At 46.6% G+C, this 21,009-nt stretch overlaps 1 protein-coding gene across 1 annotated transcript; it reads right to left on the minus strand.

Annotated features, from left to right (window-relative positions):
- Positions 1 to 794: 794 nt before the first annotated feature.
- On the minus strand, positions 795 to 4,457 carry LOC123061962 (uncharacterized). Its single transcript, XM_044485254.1, has 2 exons — positions 3,656 to 4,457; positions 795 to 1,688 (listed from the first exon to the last, which is right to left on the minus strand). Exons 1-2 carry the CDS (start codon positions 4,294 to 4,296, stop codon positions 1,007 to 1,009), a joined length of 1,323 nt encoding a protein of 440 aa, XP_044341189.1. The 5' UTR covers positions 4,297 to 4,457; the 3' UTR covers positions 795 to 1,006.
- Between the last annotated feature and the right edge of the window lie 16,552 nt (positions 4,458 to 21,009).

Here is a 21,009-nt window from a genome sequence, read left to right on the forward strand (position 1 = left end):
GCCCAATATATCCAAGTATAATAACTTTATCATGGGAACCTGGGGGAGGGGGAGACGTGAAGGGCAAAAAATGCATGGCAAAATTTCCTGTACATAGCTTCCACTAGCTGGGCAAGTAGGTTTTCTCCCATCCCCGGCGACTCACACAAGTTAAAGTGGCGACTTGGTTTGAAAGGTTTTTTTTTCTTGAATATACACGAGTGTGCATATTATATATTAAAGAAGAAAGGTTTTATAAACTGTTTATGAATAGGGAGAAGATTTGTGGCACACAAGTGCAAAGGCATGCATGTACCCCGTGCCTGTTTTTATTTTGGCTTCCGATTTTTAAAGTTTATATTTTTTAAATGAAAATTCCAAAATAAGTTATGTTTCATATTCGTGTTTCTCTTGGCCAGTGCTTTAAATAAGATCCATTTTGTATATACTATGATGACTTTAAAAATACTAAAACTTGGTACGAACGACCGATAAAAATGAATTATTTTGTGGCTACGACCGACAGAAAAAATTGATGGAATTTACATCTCTGGAACTTGGCAGTTTTAGATCTTATTTGAAACTCGATTGAAACTTGACAGTTTTAGTTGCAAAAAACGTAAGTTTCATCATTGAAGCTTGAGACTTTTTGTGGGATTTCTTTTACTGTACCCTCGTGCGGGAATGAACTACTGCGAGAATCGGGAGGCAAAACAAGCGGACGGCAGTACTTGGCAGATGAATGCCCCACACTTAAGTGCCCCTGCGCATTTCCGTTTATGAATGCTCATCTCAACATGATTGAACATTCCAAATGAATCGATCAGGCACGACACTGAATACTACAGCTGCATAGACTTACTTATTATACTACAAAGAATCGAAGGAATATCTCAACGAAAGAATAAGCACACACTCGTTCGATCTGTTCTTGTGATCCGACCCAGCCTAAACTAAAAAAACAGCCACAGGCCATCACCTTCACAAGAGTCAAGCCCAAGACGACCAAGACGAGAGACGACCAAGACTAGTCGTCTTGGTCCTGGCACAGCTCCTTCCTGAGCCTGTGCGAGAAGAGCTTGCATGCGTCCATGCAGAGATCGACGGCAGCCGACAGCGCGATGAACACGGCCACGTCGCCCATGCACGCCACGTGCTGCACGCCGACCTGCACGGTGGGCCGGCTGGCCTTCCCCTCGCCCTCCACCGTCGAGCCCATCACGAACCCGCCGGCGAACGGCCACGCACCGCCGGTGGAGCCCTCGGGGAACGTGGCCGGGTCGATCACGAACTGGCCGCCGCGCTTGGCGCTGATGGACGACTGGGCGATGGGGACGGCGCACTCGACGGGGCCCGAGTCGAAGACGAGCTCGAGGCGGTAGCCGAGCGCGTCGACGGGGCCGCGCTCCCGCCACGCCTCCAGCCGCGCCCACGGCTTCCAGCTGGACGCACCGGCGCCGGTGGGCTGGAGGATGAGCCAGGCGCCCGGGTTGGCGCGGGAGACGCGGCCGGAGCCCGGGGACGGCACGAACGGGGTGACCATGGACGCCGCCGCCACCGGGGAGCCGGAGAGGTCGTGGATGGTCACCATCCACCCCTTGCGCTGGTCGCGCTGCGCACGCTTGTCCCCGTCGCCGTGCAGCGTGCTCAGCCACGATCGCAGCCTCCGGCTGGGGCTCCGGGTCATGGACGATTCCGACGTCAGAGATCTGGTCAAGATGCACATGCACGTGGTTAGCTCAGTTGAAACGCACAAGTGCATGCACGGCCAGCACAGTATTTACTTATTAAGCGGTAACAATAATTTAGAGCAGTACACTACGTAGTAGTAGCTGACAGCAGTTAATGCCGTGGCGCCAAGTGTGGGCAGTAGTACAAACAAAGAAACAATAGGTAATGGCGATCATGGAGCCGTCGACATGATAATGTATGCAAGATTCTGGACCAGCTAATGAGCCTACAGATCAGAAATACGCAGCAGCAGCAAATTAATGAGGTAGCTAGCAGCAGCAGCAGGTTGGTAAGTCCGTCACATGCCCGGTTGGTGTCTTTGTCTGTCTATCTGAATAATCTGATCATGGTGGATGTTCCACAGCCCTACAGCCTAGTATTTCAATCAAGCTAACCTAGCTACGAGTGAATTCCTGTCTCTTTAAGCTATCTTAAACACGCAAGTCGACATGGATCTGAGCGCTGCACTGACAGTGAAGGTTCTCACGCATGAAACCAAAACTTGACAGCTGGTCGGATAGCAAAACGATAACATATTCTGGACTTGTTTTGCTCTCCAAAGATGGGTGAACAGAGACTTCGATTGGGACAAGCCAGTACCCTCCTCCCTGCTACGTGGTGGTAGTAGTATTAAACTTTTCACTGTTGCACCCGATTCAATCCAAGGAGAAATGACCCATGGGCTCCCATGGCAGCACCCTAGCAAAAATAATCCAAAACGCATTGTTGCAATACTTTTATCAGGTGATTATGCCAATACCGATACGTGGTCTGGCATGAATTATCTGCAAGGCATCTAAGAGCTGGCAACCAATAATGAAAGGAATGACGGGCCAAAGCAAAGCAAAATGTTCCCTAGGGTGCATAGACGGGGAATTCTCTTCGAGTTTTCTACGACGAGAAGTGCACAAATTAGATTCGGGTCACTCAACCTGAGGTTCTAAGATGGGGGTATGGCATGAATTATCTGCAAGGCATCTAAGATGTGCTACCTTGCTTCCCCCCTATAGAAGAGTATTGGCCAAATGGTCAAGTATCAAGGTTTAAGCGTTGCGCTTTTATGTTGCACCTTTGTATAGTATACATGCATTGTTCACATGACCTTATAAATTCACCAAAACCCGAGGATTAACATGGTGGTGTACTTGAGCCGTTCGCTTCAATTTGAAATCTAGGAGAATCCGATCATTTTCCGGTTCTTAGTTCTCACATTGGCGAAAACCTATTTTTGAAAACGTCACAAGACACGTTTTTATAGAAAAGACTGCACGTGACACATTTTAACCACAAAGACAAAACAACTTATTTAGCATCCGTTTGGTATTGGCAGGTTATTTTTGTGGGTTTTGTCATTGGCAAGTTGCCTAAAATTGCAACACGCGTTACCCGATATTCGAAGAATGCGACTTGAGGTGGAGACAGGGACGCCGAGGTGAATGACAGGGAGGCCGAGTCAGGATAGACCCGTAGCCTGGGACAACGCGACAGTGGCGACGTCCCTTATGGCGACGGAGGGGGGTTGATTGGTTTCGATGCAGAGAAGGGTGGGGGCTCATTGAAGCTGGAGAAAACATTGGGGTTAGAGGGGGCTGGGAGGCGGCAGGAGACCGGCAGAGAGGTGGTAGCTTGAGGAGGGTGGGCCGATGACACGTGCACGCCAACGCCATAGCTTGAGGAGGGTGGGGCTATGAGACGCGCACGACAACGCCGCCAAGCTGTGGCAGGCAGCCCGACCGGCGGAGGAAGAAAGCTAGGGCAAAACGGTTATCTAAGAAAGAAAACGCATCTTGGCCGTTGCATTTCAATCCAAGAGCTGGAAAGATCGAACGACTCTAAATTTTGTTAAGGCAACTTACAAATAGGCTATCGCTATTTATAGCAAGTAAATGGAAAGAATCTACGCGTACAGCAAGTGTATAGCGTGTACTGTAACCATGGCACCTACCTGGTCCTAGCTGCCCTCCGGCCAGCACTGAACCGGCAGGTGAACACCGGCTGCCGCTGCCCGCCGCCGGCGCTTCCGCCAGGCACCTGGTAGACGACGGGGCCGCACTCCGGCTCGCCCCCGAACTGGAAGACGTAGCGCGGGTCGGGCTCGGCCCGCACGAGCATGTGGATCTGCGCGCGCGCGGCCGACGACGCCGGCTTCCCCACGTCCACCCACCCGTCGCGCGCCACGACGGTCTCCCCGGCCGCGGCGCGCGCCACGTCGACGGCCACGCGCACCTTCCCGAGGGCGCGGCTGGCGCCCACGCCACAGCCGGTGCTCGTGCTCCCCTTGGACTGGCCCGCGTGCACGGTGACGACGAGCTCGACGGGGCGGCCCGAGAGCTTCTGCACGGCGGCGGCGTCGAGGCTGAGCACGACGGGGTCGCCGCCGCAGGCCCCGCCAGGGAGGCAGGCGGACGCGAGGGGCAGCGGCGCCGTGCGGGAGAGGGAGGAAGGGTGGTCCTGGAGGTGGAGCGTGCAGAAGCAGGGGGAGGTGGAGGGGTGCACGCCGGCGGCGCCGGAGCTGGGGCGCGGCACGGCGGGGAGCTTGAGGAGGAGCTGGTCCACGGTGAGGCGGACGAAGGCGCAGGGGTCCATTGGCGCGCTCTCGGGCTCGGTCGATCGGCGCGGACAAGTGTTACAGTGCTGTTGGCTCTGCACCCGCTGCGCGGGCGGGTTATATGTAGACGCCGGGCGCGGGTGCGGGTGCGGCGGGATCCTGGCTGGGGGGTTTGGGTCCGTCTGCGTCTGCGTGGCCTGTGGATGTGGATGTAGCTCGATCGATTACATGGAGGTTTTGCGTTGCGGCAGAGGAGCGAACCGTCGGAAGGGCTGGTCAGGGAGCTGATTTGATTTGGTGCACGGAATTGGACGCTAGTAGGATCTGCATGTGGCTCGTGGGATGTCGTTGCCTCGTGCCTAAACCCTAAACTAATACGCTACGGACCGCCGCGCACTTGTATAATCTAATGCTCTGTTTGGAAAAAGGAAATGGTGAAAATCTAGCTATGAATTCTCCAGAACTAGAAAGGAAAACATTTGGGTGCGGTGCGCCGGCCGAATTTTCGGCAGGCTCCCACGCCACGCTGGCCTGCGCGCAGTACACAGTGGCCCCGCGCGATCCGCCTCCTTCTCTATGCGTTTCATCCCCTACCTTCAGCCTTTACGAACGTGGATCCCCTCCCCCCCTTCTCTCCTCCCGGGGTGCGACTGGGCCACCACGACCTCCATCGCCGGCCGCCAGGATCCCCTCGCCGGCCGCCATGGTCAGATCCATCCCCTACCTCCAGCCTTCACGCGGGCGCATCCCCTTCCTCCCTCCCCCTCCCCCCTCCCCGGCTGCGACTGGGCGACCACAATCTCCATCGCCGGCGGCCAGGCGCTCCCTCGTCAGCCGCCATGGCTGGATGCACCCGCGTATACTAGTGTTGCAACCGTCACCTAGAACAGCTTTAACAGCTGTTGAAAAAAGCTTCAACCATAGACGGAAAAGCTTCAATGGAACTGCACAGCAAGGGGAAGCTGCAACCGCAGTTGGATTTTGTTACTACTGGCGAAGTTTTTTGCTACATCCATCAGGCGGAGCTGCGACCTCGCGACGATGACAACGACGATTTTGCTGCAACCATAGTAGAATTTTGCTACTACCGCTGAAGATTTTTGCTACATCCATGTAGAAAAGTTTCAACAGTAGATGAAAACAACACCGACCAGACAATGTGAAAAGGAAAAAGCTACAACCATTGACTAAAAAAGCTTCAACGGTAGAGATTGTTGGAACCGGCGTCCAGAATTGCCAGAAGTGGCTTCTTCTTCGACGGCGACCATGGTGACCAGGGTGACCATGATGCTTTTTCTTCTTCTTCCTTTTTGTTGCAACCGGTATATGTTTTTGCTGCAACCGGTGATTTGTTTTGCTACACCCGTTTCATTTTTTTTCTACATTCATTCATGGCCGAGCTCAGGGCCGCCCCTGAGGGGGGGGGGGGGGGGCAGGGGGGCGGCCGCCCCGGGCCCCCAAAATCCAGGGGCCCCCTCCCAGGGTTTTCTGTATGCACGTAGCCCATAGGCCCTTATTAGCTTCTCTTTAGAAAATAAAAGCAGCCCAACTGAAGGCACAGAGAGAGGAAGGGACGTATAGTTAGCAGCGTAATTTTAGTCCTGTAATAAGGCAAGTAATTTGACGTAATCATCTCGTCCCATTCGTGACAATCCCTAATTTCCTATTCTCTTGTCCCGTCGTTTTTGAACTCCCTGCCTCAAGTCGCCGCAGACAGTAGACAGTTCTCCAGGCGATGGATGCAACCAGTCAGGCCCTGGCAATTGACATCGCCCAGCGCCTCCGGTCTCCACTCTCCAGAGGCTGGGCGCGGCGCACACCTACATCGACTCACAGATCCCGCGGGAAGTCTGCATCGTATCATCGTCTAGTGTCCGATCATCAATGGCGATCCGATCAATCCCAGGTATACCACTATTACGCCTCTGGATGAGTAAAAAGATGTGATATGTGTGAGAAATTGGGTGCTTAACAATCATATATTACTACTCCCTATCATATATCTAATTTACCTCGAATAATTAGCAACAAGCAACAAGGAAAATTGTTACTAATCGAATAATTACTTTCACATAAATGATGCACAGCTTGAACTATTTAATTTTTGATGATTTTATTTTGTCTAGAAATTATGCATGTGGTAGCGAGAAAAGAAAAGGGAAACGTGAGGTTGACTTGATAAAATCAATGAGAGGAGTAGTTGAATTCTTGTTGAGATTAATACTACATGGTGAGTCGAGATAGTTGCCGTGGACGGAGATCATTTAGAAGAAATTGCTAGACAGGATTGACAATGACCCCATCATAAATAACTTTGCATGGATGAATGTTAGAAGAATTTTTAAAGGAAAATACTTACAAATTATTTGATACATTGATTTTGAATACATTTAAGGGTTTGTTCATAACATTTCATCTAAACGTATATTGAATAATATTGCTGTGACCCTCCACAAAAAAATATTATTACTATGATGTTTATAAAAAGGGCCCACTGCCTTAGTTTCGCCCCGGGCCCCATAATCTCAGGACCGGCCCTGGCCGAGCTGAGTCCCGGGACGAGAACGACTTTTCTTGTTGCAACCGTTGTAGTTTTTGCTACACCAGTCGAGGAATTTTGCTACATCCGCTTTTTTTCTTGTGGAGTTGCAAGCTCGACGGCGGCAACGAGGATTTTTTTTCTGCAACCGTTGTCTTCATTTGCTACGACCGACATGAAAAAAATGCTACAACGAGCATCTCTGTTTTTTGCTGGAACCAGTCAATCATTGGTGAGGCGGAGCTGCATCCATGACAAAAAAAGCTACAATGGCTGGAACCAGCGTCAGTGTCGGGTCAGCGAAAACACTGGTAGATTTCCTACCACGGGTCAGCTCGGGGATCTCCGGCGAGTGCGGGCAGCCAGAACGACGAGCATGGATGGACGGGGCGACGAGCGCGAAGCGGGGCCATTGCCGAGGCGACGAAGCACGGGCGGCGCCCTTGCCGGGGCGATGAGCGATGCGGCGGGCGGCTGGGGCGACAAGCGCGGGCGGCGCCATGGCCGGGGCGACGAGCGCCACAGGCGGCGAGGACGACGAGGACGAGCGGTGCCAACGCGGCAAGCGCGGGCTTCGTTGTCACGCATCCATGGCGGCCTTGACTGGCTCGCTCCTCTCTGTGTGTGCTGGAGTGGATAAGGTAAGAAAAAAAATAGAATAAGGGGTTAGGATCTGACGGTCCCGTGCAACCAGATCGGGCGGCTCTGAGCAGACCGGTCGAAACTTTTGGCCAGCGCATCGGCGCCCAGTGCTGCACAACTAGAAAAGCATCTAACGAGCAACGTTTGGAAAAAGAAAATTTGTTATTCAGCGAACATTCACTGGGGAACCATAGTAAAACGAAAGTCGTTTACGGCAATTTGTGCTGTCGGAAGCATGACAATTCCTTCAAGTGAACAGGGTAAATTTCACAGCAAATCTTTTGTTTTGCCAAAATATGCCATGTATGTTTTGAAGTGTGCTTTGAAAATTGTGCCATAAAAAACATTCGCATATGCCATGCCTCGCAGCGTTCGCTGGAAGCTGGTCCAAAAAAACTACGTACCATCAAATATCACGTTGTGTGTCGATCTCGTTTCAATCTCCATAACTGTAAACGTAGTTCGGATTAACTTCCACATGTTCTCTGAAAGAAAAAAACTTCCACATAACATAGTTTCCTAATTCTACCTTTGTTCTTTCAAAATCCACGAGTCCATATAATTTGCTCTTTTAATTCTATGAGTAAATCGCACTAAGCCGTCGGTATCAAGATTATGATGCATGTTCATCAACAAACACTCTTCCAAGTTTGAACATGCATGTGCCCTATCCATAGGGTCATCCTTGCTTTGCAACACCATGTTCTCTAACTATGCATGACGTTGCTATAATATGAAAGATAGCAACTCGTCATCCACAAATGATACATGACTACGACTACAAGAGTTGTGTAGGGCTTGTGTGATAACGTGTAACTCTTATTTCATCATTTGAAAGCAATTTTGACCAATCTATCATGCAAAACATTGTGTATGCATGTTGTATGTTGAAATATGGGTTGTTTGCGATAGTTAGCAGGAAGGGGGGAGTGCTTTGAGCAAAGTTCTTTCTTTAGGCTTTTCCCAAACTCGAGAATAGTCAAGGGGCGGAAATCTCCAAGGGCAGGCACTTGTCTAGGGCAGGCACTTGTCTAGCTGTGTCAGCCGCCCAATTGTCTCACGATCCGCAAAGTCGTCAGATCCCGCATGAGGGCATGGCAAGTTTTAAGCTTTAGTTTCTGAAACTTACGATTTTGTTGGTTGTAGCTTACGAAACTTACGATTTTGTCGGTTTCTCGTACAAAGTTTCAGAGTTGAAACTTAAAGATTACTATTTTGTCGGTCGCAGGTTCTGAAACTGACAATTTTACCCGTCTCTTGTATGAAGTTTCAGAAGTTGAAACTTAATAGAAAATTAAAAACTTGTCAAAACGTATTCTAAATGGATCTCATTTGCAAGCCCCCGTCGTCAGAAACATGAACCTGAAAGCAAAACTTAATTTGGACTTTTGTTCCAAAAGATATGAAAGAATGAAAATCGAAAGCCAAAAGAAAAAAGGGTTGCGTGGCCCCGCACATGCGTGCTACAAATCCTCTGCTTTGTAGGGGTTGAGTTTTTCAATTTTCAGAGAGTTCTAGGATAGGGAGGGAAGTGACACTATTTGGTCCACAAATCCACAAAAATCCAAGTGCTAAATCGAAGTTTGTAATGCCCCACTGCAAACAGGCTTTCCTGACACACACAAAAACTACCAATAGGCTTTTTTCTTTGTTGTATTTGAGCCAGATATATGTCTTTTTTATGTGCATAAAAAAATCGAATTAGTTGATGAAACTTTATACTTCTTTTGTTTCATTTTATAGTGCGCATAGTTGCTAGGTCTTATACCAATGCAATAAGTGGAGCTATAAGAGTATTTGACAAAAAAACTATCACATTAGGGGTTGCCGTCCCACTGAACTACCACATTCAAAAAAATGACTGATAACTAACAATTTTTCTAATTTTGTGACTAAAAAGTACCAATTTCAGAAAATAACTAGTTTAGATGATTTAAACACGTTTATGACATATGGGGCCAACACGTCAGGGCTGACGTGGCGCGAAGTCAACCCCGCTTATTTTGACCTTTAGGTTGACCTTTATTACATGTGGGCCCCACACGTCAGCATCAATCTTCGTCTTCCTCCCCCTCTCTCTCTGGCATTTCCACGAACGTCTTGTGTGCACCCGTGCTTGAGCTCCGAACTCCATGGCGACGCCCAGGCGCAGCGCCTCCCCCGCGTTGGTCGGAGACTGGAGACGGCGACACAACCATGACGGGTGGAGCCGCCTCGGCCGCGCCGGCGACCAAGGCCTCCTTGAACAGCTCGGCCGCAACCACGAGCATGCACTGCGCTGTGCTAACTTGCATGCTAGCCGTAGCCTAGCATGTAGTCGTAGCCCTCGCGTGCACTACTGGCTTGCATGTGTGCGTGCGCCGCCACCGCGTGCGTTTGCGGAGCCGTGCGCGCAGCGCCTGCAGCCGCGAGCGTGTGTGCGCAGCCGCTGTCGCCGCGGGCTAGCCGGCTGGCGGCCAACCGCCGCGAGCATGTGCGGAGCTGTGCACGCAGCGCTTGCCGCAACGAAGGTGCGTGCAGTCGTGTGTGCCGGCGACGGGATCTTCCTTGGAGTGGTTGGGAAGCTTGGGCTCTCCGGATCCAGACAGGCTCGAGGCAGGGGGGAGGTGAGCGCCGGCAGTGAAGTGTTGCGGAGGTGGCTCGCGGGTGCACATGAGGTGTTTGAAGAAATGCCAGAGAGAGAGAGAGAGAGGAGGAGGAGAAAGAAGAAGATTGATGCCGATGTGTGGGCCCCACTCATAATAACAGTCAAAATAGACGGAGTTGACTTTGCCGCCACGTCGGCCCTAACGTGTGGGTCTCGTATGTCATAAACGTGTTTAAATCGTCTAAACTGACCATTTTTTGAAAATGGTAGTTTTTAGTCATAAAATTAAAAAATTTGTTAGTTATCAGTCACATTTTTAATGTGGTAGTTCAATGGAACGACAAACCCTAATATGGTAGTTTTTTCTCAAATATTCGAAGTTGTGCCTTGTACTAAAATGACCCTGCATGCACGGCCTGCCCCATGCTCATGTGCAAGCGTTGTTGTGTGTCACTTTAGGATCAAAAGTATGTCTAGAGGGGATGATTAGACTACTTGACCAAATAAAAATCTAGCCTTTTCCCAATTTTAGTTCTAGAAGATTTTAGCAACTTAGCACAAGTCAAGCAATCAACCTACAATGCAATTTTAAGAGTATAGCAGCGGAAAGTAAAACAATTGCATATGAAGGTAAAGGGAGGAGTTTGGAGTATGCAAACGCAATTAGAGACACAGAGATTTTTGACGTGCTTCCGATAGACGGTGCTATCGTACATCCACGTTGATGGGGACTTCAACCCATGAAGGGTAATGGTTGTGCGAGCCCACGGAGGGCTCCACCCATGAAGGGTCCATGAAGAAGCAACCTTGTCTATCCCACCATGGCCATCGCCCACAAAGGACTTGCCTCACTCGGGTAGATCTTCACGAAGTAGGCGATCTCCTTGCCCTTACAAACTCCTTGGTTCAACTCCACAATCTTGACGGAGGCTCCCAAGTGACACCTAACCAATCTAGGAGACACCACTCTCCAAGAGGTAACAAATGGTGTGTTGATAATGAACTCCTTGCTCTTGTGCTTCAAATGATAGTCTCCCCAACACTCAACTCTCGCTCACAGAATTTGGATTTGGTGGAAAGATGATTTGAGTGGAAAGCAACTTGGGGAAGGCTAGAGATCAAGATTTATGTGGTTGGAGTGGAATATCTTAACATCAACACAAGTGTAGGTGGTTCTTTCTCAGAAAATGTATGTTGGAAGTGTAGGCATGTTCTGATGGCTCTCTCCATTAATGAAGAGTGGGTGGAGGGGTATAAATAGCCTCCACACAAAATCTAACTGTTACACACAAATCACCAAACTTGGTGGGACCGAATCATGAAACTCGGTCAGACCGATTTAGTTCAAAATGTGAATGTTATTTTCGGTGGGATCGAGATGTCAACTCGGGTGGATCGATTTTGTTAGGGTTAGGGCATAACGTAATCTCGATGAGACTGATTACACAAACTCGGTGAGACCAATTTTGGTAATGGACTAACAGAGAGTTGGTCAGGCAAACTCGGTGGGACCGATTCGCTCATCTTGGTTGGACCAAAACGTTACGAAAGGGAAACAGAGAGTTTGCATTGCAATCTCGGTGGGACTGATCACTCATCTCGGTTTGACCGAAACGTTATGAAGCGAAACAGAGAGATTACAATCCCATCTCGGTGAGACCGAGATCCCTATCGGTGAGACCAAAAAGACTAGGGTTTCTGGCAATGGCTATGTCATCTGAACTCGGAGGCGTTGGATAGAAAGTTTCGGTGGGGCCGAGTTTGACTTTTGGTTTTGGACATATGTGGATATGAGAAAGTAGTTGAGGGATTTTGGAGCATATCACTAAGAACTTTGAGCAAGCAAGCCATTAGGCAACACCTCATCCCCTCTTAATAGTATTGGCTTTTCCTATGGACTCAATGTGATCTTGGATCACTTAAAATGAAAACATGTAGAGTCCCGAGCTTTGAGCTTGAGCCAATTCTATGTCCTTAGAATTTTAAGGGATCCACTTTTCTCATCCATGTCATGCCAATCATTGAGCTTTCCTGAAATGTTTATTTTAAGTAGCATTATTTCAATGAGTTATATGTTGTTAGGAATTACCAAAACCACCCAGGGATAGTTGCACTTTCAATCTCCCCCTTTTTGGTAATTGATGACAACATATAGATCAAAGCTTCGACAAATGATAAATAAGATTGAAAAAGCATTGTCGCTTTGAGAAGTATGTGATAAGCAAGAGCTTCCCCTAAATTTGTGCATTATTTAAAATTTTCTTTTGAATGCAAATGCACAATCGATTAGGATCATGGGTTACTCTTCCATGTCACATACATCTTGGTGGAGCGCTCAAAATGATAGAGATTAAAAGTATGCACTCATCACCAAGCAAGTAAATGATCATATATGGAATATAAAGGATAGCATCATTCAACCAAACATTAATGTAGCATATGATCAACCACATAATCATATAAGTACCTCACAAGGACATAAAGTATCTCACACAAGCACTCAATAAAGAAGTTCAACCAAAATAGCAAGAGAGATAAAAAGAACAACACCCTCTCTCGAAGCCTATGATCTATAAATGTTTCTCCCCCTTTGGCAACAAGTTACCAAAAAGTTTAAAAATGTATAGTGCTAAACGACTCTCAGGCTTGATCTTCGGGAGGTGGTGTAGAGAGAACTCCAAGGACAAAGGCTTCTGATGAAGTAGTTGGAGCTGATGGAGTGGGTGCTGGAGGTGGCACTGGAGCTGTAGCTGCTGGTGCTGACACTGAAATTCTGGCATCTGAGACTGGCACTGCAGCAGACCTTGAACCTCACGGCACACGCTTAAAAGCATCAGTGGTTGCTTTTCCTCTCCTCTCCTCGGCTTCCTCCCGAAGCTGCTCAACTGCAGTCTGAATCTCAGTCACCTTTAGATCAAGATCATAGAATTTTGTTTCCACAATCCTCTCCAGGCTCTCCTGATTCTGAGTCAGGGTGGCCAAGCCCTTTCTCAATCCTCAGTGTAGCTTGAATCAGATATCCAAGCTGATCTTGCTTGCTCCTCAGGAATACTTGAGATACCTCTTCAGCAGTTGGCATCCTTGCAGCTTTCTCTGCCCTTGCCTTCTCTCTCTTCTCATGTGCTTGCACAGATGATGGATCTTCCTCAGTCATCACAACGGTATTGTCTTCAAAATCAGGATATACGGGTAGATGCTCCTTGTCTAGAAAATAAGTTCCTGTGCCCATCTTAGAGTTGATAAGCTCCTGAATGTGTGGAGCATACCCACAACTTCTCTTCTGGTCAGCAGCAGTCCTCTTGATTGTTTCTACCATTAAGCTCGTAACCTTGAACTTCTGAGGGACATCAAATAGTTGGAGCAGATTGATAGAATGCCATCTAATCATCTTGTGATCTCCTGACTTGGGTAGCAGAGTGTGCCTCAAGATCCAGTTGATCGTAGGCAGACCAGACAACAAGAACTGCACAGATCCAAGCTTGTGAGTTTATAAAGCCTTATCAGGGATCTCCTTGTACATGTTTGACGTGGAGTTGTGGTGAAAGTGCAACTATCACTGGGTGGTTTTGGTAATTCCTAACAACATATAGCTCATTGAGCTAATGCTACTTAAAGATAAACATTTCAGGAAAGCTCAATGATTGGCATGGCATGGATGAGAAAAGTGGATCCCTCAAAATTCTAAGGACAAAGAATTGGCTCAAGCTCAAAGCTCAGGACTCTACATATTTTCATTTTAAGTGATCCAAGATCACATTGAGTCCATAGGAAAAGCCAATACTATTAAGAGGGGATGAGGTGTTGCCTAATGGCTTGCTTGCTCAAAGTGCTTAGTGATATGCTCCAAAAGCGATCAACTACTTTCTCATATCCACATATGTCCCAAACCAAAAGTCAAACTCGGCCCCACCGAAACTTTCTATCTGGCGCCACCGAGTTCAGTTGACATAGCCACTGCTAGAAACCCTAGTCTTTTCGGTCTCACCGATAGGGATCTCGGTCTCACCGAGATGGGATTGTAATCTCTCTGTTTGCCTTAGTAACGTTTCGGTCAAACCGAGATGAGCGATCGGTCCCACCGAGATTGCAATGCAAACTCTCTGTTTCCCTTTCGTAACGTTTCGGTCCAACCGAGATGAGCGAATCGGTCCCACCGAGTTTTCTTGACCAACTCTCTGTTAGTCCATTACCAAAATCGGTCTCACCGAGTTTGTGTAATCGGTCTCACCGAGATTACGTTATGCCCTAAACTTAACAAAATCGGTCCCACCGAGTTGACATGTCGGTCCCACCGAGAATCCTAACATTCACATTTTGAACTAAATCAGTTTGACCGAGTTGGGTGATTTGTGTGTAACAGTTAGATTTTGTGTGGAGGCTATTTATACCCCTCCACCCACTCTTCATTCATGGAGAGAGCAATCAGAACATGCCTACACTTCCAACATACATTTTCTGAGAGAGAACCACCTACACTTGTGTTGAGGTCAAGATATTCCACTCCAACCACATAAATCTTGATCTCTAGCCTTCCCCAAGTTGCTGTCCACTCAAATCATCTTTCCACCAAATCCAAATCCTGTGAGAGAGAGTTGAGTGTTGGGGATACTATCATTTGAAGCACAAGAGCAAGGAGTTCATCATCAACACACCATTTGTTACCTCTTGGAGAGTGGTGTCTCCTAGACTGGCTAGGTGTCACTTGGGAGCCTCCGTCAAGATTGTGGAGTTGAACCAAGGAGTTTGTAAGGGCAAGGAGATCGCCTACTTCGTGAAGATCTACCCGAGTGAGGCAAGTCCTTCGTGGGCGACGGCCATGGTGGGATAGACAAAGTTGCTTCTTCGTGGACCCTTCATGGGTGGAGCCCTCCGTGGACTCATGCAACCGTTACCCTTCGTGGGTTGAAGTCTCCATCAACGTGGATGTATGATAGCGCCACCTATCGGAACCACGCCAAAAATCTCCGTGTCTACATTTCGTTTGCTCCCTCCAAACTCCTCCCTTTACCTTCATATACAATTGTTTTAAATTCCGCTGCTATACTCTTAGAATTTCATATGTAGGTTGACTGCTTGACTTGTGCTAAGTTGCTAAAATCTGCCAAGAACTAAAATTGGGAAAATGCTAGATTTTTATTAAGTCAAGTAGTCTAATCACCCCCCCTCTAGACATACTTTCGATCCTACAAGTGGTATCAGAGCTTTGGTCTCCATTGCTTTGATTTTCATAGCTTTTGGTGGTCATAGCCTTGGTTTCACAACCTAGGAGAGTATGGCATCTAGCGAGGGAAATTACCACCATAGAGGTCCTTACTTTGATGGTACAAATTTTGCTAGTTGGAAGCATAAGATGAAAATGCATATTCTTGGACATAACCCCGCCGTTTGGGATATTGTGTGTATTGGCTTGCGAGGTGAATTCCTTGATGGGAAAGAACCAAACCGTGAAGCTACCGCGAAAGAGTTGAAGATGCTACAATACAATGCTCAAGCTTGTGATATTCTCTTCAACGGATTATGCCCCGAAGAATTCAACAAAATCAGCCGTCTTGAGAATACAAAGGAAATTTGGGATACTTTGATTGATATGCACGAAGGTACTGACTCCATCAAGGAATCCAAATTGGATGTGCTTCAAAGTCAGCTTGACAAGTTCAAAATGAAGGATGGTGAAGGCGTCACTGAAATGTACTCTAGGCTTGCTCTCATCACAAATGAGATTGCCGGCTTAGGAAGTGAAGAGATTACCGATAGATTCATCATCAAGAACATACCAAGAGAGCCTTGGATGGAAAATATGATACCGTGTGCACATTGATCCAAATGATGCCAAATTACAAAGATCTCAAGCCAACAGAAGTTATTAGAAGAATTGTTGCTCATGAGATGTCACTCAAGGATAAGGAAGAGCTTCACAACAAGTCAAGTGGTGCTTACAAAGCCTCGTGTGATGCTCCCACATCATCAAGTGAGAAGCAAATCTTCAATGAAGAACTAAGTCGACTGCTGAATAACTTCAACAAGTTCTACAAGAGTAGAAGCAAGGAAAGAAGTTACAAGTCAAGGTCCTATAATGACAAAAGATCTTCTAGTCGTGAGCGTAATTGCTACAATTGTGGAAGACCCGGACACTACTCCAATGAGTGTACGGCTCCCTACAAAAGAAGAGAAGATTCTCCGAAAAGAACAAGTAGAAGAGAAGAATCACCATCAAGAGAAAGAAGGAGTAGAGATGATCGTTATGAACGAAGACCCTCTCAGAGAAGTAAGGACTCGGAAAGGAAGGACAAGTCATCAAGGATCTACACAAAAAGAAGACATCAAGAACATGGTGGTGAATGGGTATCCGGTTCCGACTCCGACAATCACTCTGAAAGAAGTTATCACTCCGACTCCGAATGTACTCAAGATGAAGGTGTTGCCGGACTAGCACTTGTGACAACCAACTCCTAAGACATATTTGACTCACCAAATGAAGGAATTGGAAGATGCTTCATGGCTAAAGGTACAAAGGTAACACACCCCGAGTATGTTGATTTCAATAGTGATGAATATGATTTGCTAGGAGATGATGATTTACTTGTTGACAACTCTAGTTATGAAAACTATGATGAGCTTGCTATTAATCATGATAATCAAGATAAAACGAATGACGATGATAAGAAGGAGATTGAGTGTCTAACTAAACAACTAAACACTCTTAAGTTAGCTCATGAAACTACCTTGGAAGATCATTGAGAACTTTTAAAGACTCATGATAAGCTACGCTTTGAAAAGCTCAACCTTGAGCAAGAACATGAGTTTTTAAAGGCAATCAATGATGATCTTCGCAAGAAAAGTTATTCTTACATTGCCAAGCATTTACTCTTGTCTACTTACATGCCACAAGTTAAATCTAGTAACAAGAACAAGAAAGATTCTTCATCTAGTAGTAACAACAATCATGCTAAATCCAATTTTGTCGCTTCTAGTAGCTCTCTTGATTCCACTAATAATTCTCTTAGCCAAGTTACACTTGAGCAAGAAAATAGCTTATTGAAGGGAATTATAGAGAAAGGTGTTTACAAGAGCCTTGCCGGAAGTAAGAAATTTGAGGAAATTGTATGCAAGCAAGGAAGACACCGGAAGAATCAAGGTGTTGGTTTTGAACGAAAGTTCAATGCTAATGGAGTTGAGTGGGAAGAAGATCAATACCCCAAGGCAAAGTTTGTTCCTCAACAAGAGAAGTATGATCCTACTGCTTTCCAAGGAACACAAGCCCAAGATGATCTTCCACCACAAGACCACAAGCTAAAAGGCAAGGACAAGCTTTAAGAAGAGATTGATGCATTTGAAGAAGCACCTAAGGCCTTGGTCAAGTGGGTTCCCAAGACTACATCAAGTACGACTACAACTCCAAGGATTCCCATCAAGGTGGCGTGGATCCTGAAGAAGAAGAACTAGAGAGTTCTTGAGGGTGACTCCGCCAACATAATTCACTCATATCATTTTGGCGAGGACAAGTGCAAACAAATTTCATATCTTGCACTAGTTCAAGGAGTCACAAACCCTCTTGTTGGTAATAAAAGGGACAAGGTAACCTAATGCTTCTATGGACATCATCTTGTGTACACATCACTCTATGTCTATGGATATCCTTGTTTGTTCCTTATGGGACTAACCCATGTAGGTATTGAAAGTGCAACTCGCTCTAAAGAATTGCTTCGAAAGATCTACATCAATATTGAGCATCCACATCTTCAACACCTACATGAAGTCATCATTGACAAAACCCAAGGTTAGTTCATCACTCTTAATGGGGATATCACATCTAGGGGGAGCTTTACTCTAATCAATTGAGTTAAAGCAACTCTAATGGTATGAGCACAACAATGCTTTATGTAAAAGTGGTAACCCCACTTGTGCTTAAACGATGAGTATGACCTATGATCAAATGTTCTCATTTGACTCCTAAGTCAGTATACTCATATATAGATGACCTAGTCATCGCCAAATTGCTTGATAGATGCTAGAGTGTTTGTGCATGCTTTGTCACATATTTCATTTGCCATTTTAATTGTGTGAGCATGTTGGATGCATATTTTACTCATTTGAGGACATCCATTTGTTGCTTTGTTTGTTTGGCCTTTTCTCTTTTGCCAAATGGATGGACAAGAATGCATAAGAACTCCCTCTAGCTATCTATGCTTTTCTCATCTCAAACTCTATTCATGCTACATCACAAAGTTTGATCAACTCAGATTCGAACCACTCTGTGTGAGGAGCACTCAGAGTTCCCGATTCGTCATACACTTAAACTTCCAAAACCTCTTTGTGCATTTCGGTCTGACCGATTCATCCTTTTCGGTCCTACCGAGATCACTTAGTTGATCTAGGTTTTCAATCTCGGTGCAACCGATTATAACCTTTCGGTCACACCGAGTTGCAGTATCTGCTTGCAGTTTTGCATCTCGGTGCCACCGAGTCATCCCACTCGGTCACACCTACAGGGTCAGGTTATACATACCGACGGGCCAAATTGTAACACCCATGATGCGGCTATATCTCCCACGTGTCGGGGCACGACTTAGAGGCATAACCGCATGGTAGGCATGTCGCAAGAGGGGTAATCTTTACACATCCCATGTACTGAATAAGAAAGGGATAAAGAGTCGGCTTACAATCGCCACTTCACACAATACATAAATATAACATACATCATCCAGAATACAATCAAGGTCCAACTACGGAACCAAAATAAAGAAAGACAACCCCAATTGCTAGATCCCCGATCGCCCCAACTGGGCTCCTCTACTGATCATCCGGAAAAGAAACATAGTAACGGCCCGAATCCTCGTCGAACTCCCACTTGAGTTCGGTAGCATCCCCTGCATTGGCATCATCGGCACCTACATCTGTTTGGAAGTATCTGTGAGTCACGGGGACTCAGCAATCTCACACCCTCGCGATCAAGACTATTTAAGCTTCAAGGTAGGAAAGGGGTAGTGAGGTGGAGCTGCAGCAAAGCACTAAGCATATATGGTGGCTAACTTACACAAATGAGAGCGAGAAGAGAAGCAAAGCATGGTCGATAAGCTAATAGTGATCAAGAAGTGATCCTGAAAAGAGACCATCACGGCTACACACGCGGTTGATTCAGTTTAATTAATTTATGTGTCAGGTTTTCTACAACTGGATATTAACAAATTCCCATCTGCACATAACCGCGGGCATGGCTTTCGAAAGTTCAAAACCCTGCAGGGGTGTCCCAACTTAGCCCATCACAAGCTCTCATGGTCAACGAAGGATATTCCTTCTCCCAGGAAGACCCGATCAGACTCGGAATCCCGGTTACAAGACATTTTGACAATGGTAAAACAAGACCAGCAAAGCCGCCCAAATGTGCCGACAAATCCCGATAGGAGCTGCACATATCTCGTTCTCAGGGCACACTGGATGAGCCAGACGTCGGGTTGGCATAGACCCTGGTTGCCCAGGGGGCGCCAGACATCGCTTGCCAGACATCGCTCAGGTTGGACCAACACTTAGAGAAGCACTGGCCCGGGGGTTAAAAATAAAGATGACCCTTGAGTCAACGGAACCCAAGGGAAAAAGGCTTAGGTGGCAAATGGTAAAACCAAGGTTGGGCCTTGCTGGAGGAGTTTTATTCAAGGCGAACTATCAAGGGGTTCCCATAACACCCAACCGCGTAAGGAATGCAAAATCAAGGAACATAACACCGGTATGACGGAAACTAGGGCGGCAAGAGTGGAAAAAACACCAGGCATAAGGCCGAGCCTTCCACCCTTTACCAAGTATATAGATACGTTAAAGTAAACAAGATATAATAATGATATCCCAACAATATCCATGTTCCAACATGAAACAAACTTCATCTTCACCTACAACTAGCAATGCTATAAGAGGGGCTGAGCAAAGCGGTAACATAGCCAAACAACGGTTTGCTAGGAAAGGTGGGTTAGAGGCTTGACATGGCAATATGGGAGGCATGATATAGCAAGTGGTAGGTATCGCGGCATAGCAAAAGAGCGAACAATTAGCAAGCAAAGATAGAAGTGATTTCGAGGGTATGGTCATCTTGCCTGCAAAGTTCTCAGAGTTGACAAAAGCTTGATCCTCGTTAGCGTACTCAACAGGTTCCTCGATCACGTACTCGTCTCCCGGCTCTATCCAAAGCAAGAACACAAGCAAAGGAAACAAGAATCAACAACGCACTACTAGGGAAAAGCCTAGCAGTAGTGCAGGTTTTAGGCCTATCAGTAGCACGGGATGGTGCGCTAGTGGTACGACGCTACAACTAAAGGTTAGCAGTAGCGTGGGTTAACCGGCGCTACTACTATATCGACTTAGTAGTAGCGTTTTCTCCAAACAGCGCTACTGGTAATTACTAGTAGCGCTTCTCCCTGCACGCGCTACTACTATTATTTCGTATTTTATTTCTTTTTCATTTGACATTTTATTCATACACCTTTATACAAGTTTTCATACAACAACAATTTAGAGATTGTTTTTACATCATAATGAGTTATTAAATCACTGGATGAAAGAACTGTGGACTAGTTTCAAGTGGATGGACATCCACTTGAAACTAATCAGCCGTTCTTTCATCCAATGATATAATAAATATCATCGTCATCATCATCATATCATTAACAACTTATCATTATAATACATCATTGTCATATAACACCTCCTCATGATCATCGTTTTCATCAATGAGACATCACGTAGCAAGTTTGTCACTAGTCATAATCACAACAACTCCTCATCATCAAATCTAATACATTGTACCACATAATAAATATTGTACCTCATAGGACCTACTACATTCTCTTAGGACCTACTATATTCTCTTAGGTAAAATAGCATAAAACAAGATAGCCCCTGACTCTCCATTATGGAGAATGGAGATTATCCTGTCTCCAATTCTTGTCTTTCACACAATGTTGCTTCCAAGTAGCTCCTTACGACTGTCCATACATT

Source organism: Triticum aestivum, chromosome 3A (assembly GCF_018294505.1).
Source record: "Triticum aestivum cultivar Chinese Spring chromosome 3A, IWGSC CS RefSeq v2.1, whole genome shotgun sequence".
NCBI classification, from domain to species: Eukaryota; Viridiplantae; Streptophyta; class Magnoliopsida; order Poales; family Poaceae; genus Triticum; species Triticum aestivum.